Source organism: Lupinus angustifolius, chromosome LG11 (assembly GCF_001865875.1).
Source record: "Lupinus angustifolius cultivar Tanjil chromosome LG11, LupAngTanjil_v1.0, whole genome shotgun sequence".
Classification (NCBI taxonomy): Eukaryota; Viridiplantae; Streptophyta; class Magnoliopsida; order Fabales; family Fabaceae; genus Lupinus; species Lupinus angustifolius.
The window spans coordinates 69,485-76,500 of NC_032019.1; the positions used below are offsets into that span (position 1 = coordinate 69,485).

The 7,016-nt window shown below is 34.6% G+C and overlaps 2 protein-coding genes across 2 annotated transcripts; one reads left to right on the forward strand and one right to left on the reverse strand.

Moving 5' to 3' along the window:
* On the forward strand, positions 1,736–3,200 carry LOC109359956 (fasciclin-like arabinogalactan protein 2). The gene is made up of 2 exons (XM_019604652.1): positions 1,736–2,154; positions 2,288–3,200. Exons 1-2 carry the CDS (start codon positions 1,776–1,778, stop codon positions 3,160–3,162), a joined length of 1,254 nt encoding a protein of 417 aa, XP_019460197.1. The 5' UTR covers positions 1,736–1,775; the 3' UTR covers positions 3,163–3,200.
* LOC109359959 (polygalacturonase-like) lies at positions 4,235–5,824 on the reverse strand. Its single transcript, XM_019604656.1, has 4 exons — positions 5,661–5,824; positions 5,269–5,580; positions 4,675–5,193; positions 4,235–4,543 (listed from the first exon to the last, which is right to left on the reverse strand). Exons 1-4 carry the CDS (start codon positions 5,784–5,786, stop codon positions 4,310–4,312), a joined length of 1,191 nt encoding a protein of 396 aa, XP_019460201.1. The 5' UTR covers positions 5,787–5,824; the 3' UTR covers positions 4,235–4,309.

Sequence of the window (7,016 nt, forward strand, 5' to 3'; positions counted from 1 at the left end):
TTTATTACAAAAATTATTACCTATTATATTCAATTTGATTATCCATTCGGGGGACAAACTTCAAGAAAGCCTCATTCAAAGCAGCCATTGAGTCCCTGAAGTGAACCTACCTTCCAGGCTGGGATTATTGGCTCAAGATATTAATGGTTATATGGTGGGAACTTGTAAGAAACTTGGGAGGAGGATAAATAATATGATATCCTATGATCATAGATTAGCTTTTTTTATGTCAAATGGCTAAACATGGGGAGAAAAAAAGGGGTTTGATAATTTTTTAAATTATTTTATTCAGAAATAGTTTAAAATCTTAACCTTTGAAAATTTATTTATGGCATTGTTGTCATTTTGATGAAGAGAATCTGAATTCAATGTAAAGTTGTATGTATAGGTTGACATTGATGTACTTGTTTAGTTTTAGTAGCATCAGATTATGACGTGCAATACCAACGTCCGTTGGGATATATGTAACGCAGTAGTAGGATATAAGGCCCAACAAAATAAAGCATGGTGTTCTAACTTGTACATTCAACCCATATACATTAATTGATGGACTCGAATAGTAATCATGAACAAAGACTTTAATGACCAAAGCGAATACAAGACAATGATCACGATGTACATATATATTGTCAAACCAACTTTTACTTGTACTTATTTCACTATAAAACCATTGATTCTGCTATTGAACAAGTCATCAAATGGAGGTATATATATACACATTAGTTTAGCTCTCAAGTTTCATGTGCAATGCCTTCTTTCAGTCTTCAATCTTTATTCTTATCTCTTTTATCTGACATTGTAGCACATAATTTTAACTTTATAATATAACCAAAACCAAATACAAAGAAACGAATCAAATGTCCTTGGGTAGCTTTTGTAACTTTCTTTTGATTAGTAATTAATAACGCTCTCTTTACTCGATTCTCACTTCATTCAGTCTACGATTGAACATTGAGACAAATCCAGGTAGTGCGTGGTTGCCCCATGCTAATGTCCTTTGAAGTTTTTATATTCCAAATTTGTAGGCTCAACCCGAAACTATATATTATTATAATCACAACTCTTGTGAATCGATTCAAAGCTTAACATATCTTTCAACAATTATTATGGATGCCCATTCACAACCCCTATAAATAATTTTAACTTGTTTTCCTAGAGCACTGAATTCAATAATATTACGCAGAATGTCGACATTATATATATAGTGCCCTTGCACAAATGATCCATTATTCTTAAATTATACTAGTACTTCATTAAATTATTCCTTTCCATATTAATTACACTATTGGAGCATTAAGTACATGACGAATTCATTTCAACATTTCATATTTTTCACTTAGTTAAGGCAATATCGGGGGTAAAATGAAGAACCACATGCATTTTGTCTTTTAGGAGCAATATTAGGTTGGCGCAAGTAAACTTATCTGGATTGAATAGTGGCAGCTTGTGCGGCAATACTAGTGGTATATGCCCTTAATAATATTGCATATTTGATATTCTTTAACCTAAAAATAACTAGGTAGAGAAGTGGGTGGTGGGGTCTAAAAGTGTCGGTGAGATGAGATGAGATGAGATGAGATGAGATGAGTGAGATGTGTCCTTAATAATCAATCTGTGTCCCTGGGTCCATGCCCTTAACTAAAACCAAGCTGGCATTGTTTGTCTTTGTTCACAAAACATACACATAAACACATAAACACACTCTCTCTTATAGTCTTATAAAGCATTCCTATATTCCTACCCTCATTGTGATATTATTATTATTATTATCCAAAATGAGGCTTCTCACATTTTCCACTCTAATTCTCTTCTCCCTCATCATAATACTTCACTCTTCTTCAACTACCAAAGCTCACAACATCACTCGCATTCTAGCCAAGCACCCTGCCTTCTCCACCTACAACCACTACCTCTCCGTCACTCACCTCGCCGACGAGATCAACCGCCGCCGCACCATCACCGTCCTTGCCATCGACAATGCCGGCATGCAATCTCTCCTTGACAAACATCTCTCCATCTCCACCCTCAAAAACGTCCTCTCCCTCCACATCTTAGTCGATTACTTCGGCGCCATCAAACTTCACAAGATCACAAATGGAACTACCTTGGTGTCCTCCGTGTTTCAGGCAACCGGAGCAGCCGCTGGCACCGCAGGTACGCATAACTCTTTTAATCAATTATATTATAAAGTAAATATAATACTTTCAAACCACCTTGCTTTAATCCATAATATAATTAACCATGACCTTGAAGCTAGGATGAACATTTTATATTGATTATATTGCAGGTTACGTGAACATAACAAACCTTAAAGGAGGGAAAGTAGGGTTTGGAGCAGAAGACAACGATGGTTCCCTTCATTCATTCTATGTCAAATCCATTGATGAAGTTTCATACGATATCTCAGTCCTTCAAATCAGTCAACCCTTGAGCTCTGCTGATGCTGAGGCGCCAACTTCAGCACCTAGCGCCATCAATCTTATCTCAATCATGTCCAAACAAGGTTGCAAAGCCTTTGCAGATTTGTTAAGAGTTTCAAAGGCTCTTTCAACCTTTGAAGAAAACATTGATGGAGGGTTAACAGTGTTTTGTCCAACTGACTCTGCTGTGAATGATTTCACTCCCAAGTACAAGAATCTAACTGATGCTAAGAAGGTTTCGTTGCTGTTATATCATGGTATTCCTGTTTATGAGTCGTTGCAGATGTTAAAGTCAGGTAATGGGGTTGTTAACACTTTGGCCACTGAAGGAGCGAACAAGTATGATTTGACAGTGCAGAACAATGGTGAAGATGTGAAAGTACAAACGAAAGTAGTGACAGCAAGCATTGTAGGGACATTGATAGATCAAGACCCATTTGTGGCATATAAGATTAACAAGGTGTTGTTGCCAAGAGAGTTGTTTAAGGTGAGTGAAATGGCACCTGCAGAGTCACCTAAAGGTTCATCAGGTTCAAAGAAGAAGAAGAGTAGTAGTGGTAATAAGAAAGGGAAGGAAGAATCATCATCATCATCATCAAGTGATGCACCAGCAGATGGGCCTTCAGCAGATGATGAAGAAGCAGATGATCAGAAAGCTGCTGATCATAACATTGGAGCAAAGGAAGGGGTCACATTCATCATCTTCTTCTTCACTTTCTTTATTGGGATTTTGCTTCTTTAATTTAATTTAATTTAATTTAATGGAGTGTCGGTGGGCATACACCTATGTCAGATATTCGTTTTTGGTTTTGTTGTCATATTATTATTATTCTTCTTATTATTATTTTATTATTATTATTATTATTATCATTTGTGAAGGAAATAAAATAGTGACAGGCACCTACTTGTTTAAGTTGAAACACTGTGTTTTTTATTATACTTTCTAAATCTTGTAGGTTTATATTTATTAATTATTGGTTGTCTCATTTATTAAATTGGTCTTTTCGAGAAGCAGTGTGGCTTGGGTAGATCCAGCTTAAGTAAGAGAGAGAGCAAAGACCTTCGAATACTACCATGCATGTATACATATAAATGGAAAGACCTTTGAATATGTTGTTTTGTGATTTCCACTTAAGATGTAATGTCAAACTGTTGGAGCAATTAATAAGCAATTTTTTTAGAGGAAATCATGACATTGGACTAGGAACTGTTTGAAGTCAAAACATAATAGAACCAGTGCCACCTTTTCTCTTTGTGGAACTAAAATCAAATATGCTTACATTTCATTTTTGTATGATAAGTACAGGGTCAAAACATTATGGCACTACATTAATCATAAATTTATTTATGTTGTATGATTAATATATCAAAATGCTTATGACCATGTACCCAAAAAAATATATGCTTATGACCATTTTTCGTACAATGCTTGATTTGATTACTAATACTGTAGTATACACTTTGTGGAAGAGAACAAGAAGGCTGCATGGTAATAGCAATTAGCATAATAATAAATTTTATTTAATTTGAAAGACAGTCTCAAAACAATTGAAACTTACAAGCCTATATATATAATACAACTAATTCTGATAATATAACAACCATTTCTAGTCGTTTTATTCTCAGGTCCCTACGGACTATAAAAAGCCCTCATCCTCATTTTAAGGGATGTCACTCTCTATAAATAATAAAATAATATAAACAAAAGAATATTTAAATATAATGCATCATATCCAAGGTTTTAAATTTCGGTTTGCAACCACAAAAGTCGCCACAACATGATTTTGTAGGTCTTAGGAGTCTTTGTGATCACATTGGTCATATGTTTCCATAGTAATCCACAATTTTAAAATGTTGAATATCCCCGCAATTGGTACTGCGACCATAATTTAAAAGATTGATTTTGCAGCTGTACAAGTAGGAGCTTTCCCTGAAATTTTAGGGCTAACATTAGCGCATACGGCAACCGTGGGAGCTCCCTTGTATGTGAGGTTAATATCACTAAGCTCCACGCCTTGACATGGTACACTCTTGCTGCATAGAAGTATCACCCCTTCCTTAGTTGCTGAAGTGCCCTTGATGTTTTTAAAGTAGACCTTGCTTATCTTAACTTTGGATGGGCTCTAAAGCATTACAAGCATACACAAATCAGAAGATTATAACATGTATGTCCTTATAGGATTAAAGAAAACATAAAGTTTAATGAAAGGAATGGATGAAGCTATATCTAAGTTTAGTAAAATGAATTAGATACCTTTTTTGAGCACTCATTCCAAGGACAATATTCTTGGTCTATAATGATTGGGTTGGCTACATTAACCATGGTAATATCTTCAAAACGCATATTAGTGACAGTAATTGATACAGGGGTGCTAGGCCAGCTCTTGATTCTCACACCATTATCTGCATTTTTTATAGTGACATTCTTTACTAGAAAATCATCAATATTGTCTTCATTATCATATAACCCAAGGCTTCCAACACTGATGCCATGTCCTGGTCCACATTCGACATTTTTGACAACTAGTCGAGTGTTGCCATCACCTAATGACACACAATCATCTCCGGTAGCAATTTTGGTGTTAAGAATTTTCACATTATTTGATCTACCAATGTGGATCCCATCAGTGTTGGCGCTATCATGAGGAGCACTCACCTTAAACCCATCAAATGTAAAGTTATTGCATGCCAAAACATTGACATGGAAGTATTTACTGTCCTTGGAAGTTATATCCCGAACGACGGAATGATTTAGGAAATTAAAACCAAGATTCTGCACAAGAAATTTAATTCATTAAAAGTTCTATTTGGCAACTACGGATGTGTGTATGTTAAATAAGTAATTTACCATTGCACGCCTCGCACAACTCTTGTTAGATCCACATTTATTTTGTTTCCAGGCAGTTGCACCTTGACCATCAAAAATACCATGACCTGATAAGGTGAAATGGGAAACATATCCAATAGTAACCCATTGCTCAGCCCCCTTAAGTTGACTGGGGTCTGCTGGTGCTTGAATTGTACCATCAACCTGAATTTCAATGGGAGCCTTACAAGGACCTTTTACCTCAACTCCACTCATCTTGTAAGTCCCCTTAGGAATCACAATTTTGACGTTACTTGTTGCTGCACATGCTTCTTTCCAAGCATTTGTGAAAGCCTTCAAAGACCATACATACAAATTAGTTAAAAAGTAAGTAAATACAATAATAATAATCGATAAAAAATCAGCTTAGTTACTTGTGTTATATCTCCATTTTGTGCTCCAAATTTTTTTATATCAATGGTAACTGATTGAGCTTTGTAGATCACAGCCAACGACAAGATGAATGAAAACAACGTTACGATACTAAACTTCAAAGCCATGTTGATTATTAATAAACTCTGTCTTGTTGTACTTTTTGTGTGGATGGATGTGTTTATTTTGAAAGTACAGTGAAATACTATTTATAATGGAGTTGTGATGCTTCAAAACCATTAACAACATGAGAAACTTAAGTGTGTCCGTGGATGGAATTGACTGAGCCCATTATCTATTGTTAGCAATTATATTATTATCACTCATATTTAACCAAGATATACTATAATAAGCTTTAAGATGATATGTTCAACAATCGTTTTTCTGACATCAAACATTAATCTTGTGTGGTTAAGAAAAGGCTACATACTACAATTAACCACTGAAATACTTATTGAATAGATATATCATAGATAATGAAAGAGAAGATGGTGAGTGTACTAATTCACATGGAAAATTAGTACAAGCAGAACCAATAGTATGAAAATAATTATCTCAGAGAAGGCAACCAACAATACACAAAACCATGAGGCAAGATGTAGGACCTTCAAATAGACAAATGTGATACCAAGATATCAACCTCCACAACATGATAAATATTCTAAGATAGAAGATACTCTAAACTAATTCATGCAATTAACAAGGATAAATCATAAAAGTACAAATACATATGTAAAAAACCTAGAGGTTTAGGTAGGACAACTAGCCAAGTTATTGTCAAAAAGTCAACGAGGCACATCCAACGCTAACATTGAACCAAATCCCAAGTAAAAGTGCAACACCATCACAACAAGAGGTGGAAAAATGGTTGGTTAGGATGTTGATAACCATATTGTTGGGTCTCACACGACTCTATACTTCATTTGGGGGTGAATAGGTGATGCGGTATACAATTATCGTTGCTCGAATAACAATTATTTTTACAACTTTCCTCATAGTTTAGAATATTAATTAATGACTTAATTGATTAATTACTTCTGCATATAATCTATTATCTGAAAAACCTAATCGATTATTCAGTTCTTGTTCTTTGAAAAACAATTTTCTTTGATATCTAAGATTACCAAGATTAAATTAAACTTATACACACTCTTACAAATGATTAAACATAGTAAATGCACATAACGAAATATGAAAATAAATATGAATAATATGCATATGAAGTTAAGTAAATCAAGTAATATGTAAATGTAAAAAGTTAAGGGTTAAGAAGAATGAGACACAAATTTTATCTTGGTTCGTTTGCTTGTCCACGTGAAAACTACATCTAGGTCACCCCTTCTGATTTTGAGAGATTT

Excerpts from the sequence above, each read along its gene's own strand:
- LOC109359959 (XM_019604656.1), bottom strand. The coding sequence starts at position 5,786 with ATGGCTTTGAAGTTTAGTATCGTAACGTTGTTTTCATTCATCTTGTCG. Across the intron at positions 5,581-5,660 it reads AAAATGGAGATATAACACAA|GCTTTCACAAATGCTTGGAA; the intron begins GTAACTAAGCTG and ends TGGTCTTTGAAG. Across the intron at positions 5,194-5,268 it reads GTTGTGCGAGGCGTGCAATG|AATCTTGGTTTTAATTTCCT; the intron begins GTAAATTACTTA and ends TTTCTTGTGCAG.
- LOC109359956 (XM_019604652.1), top strand. The coding sequence starts at position 1,776 with ATGAGGCTTCTCACATTTTCCACTCTAATTCTCTTCTCCCTCATCATA. Across the intron at positions 2,155-2,287 it reads AGCAGCCGCTGGCACCGCAG|GTTACGTGAACATAACAAAC; the intron begins GTACGCATAACT and ends ATTATATTGCAG.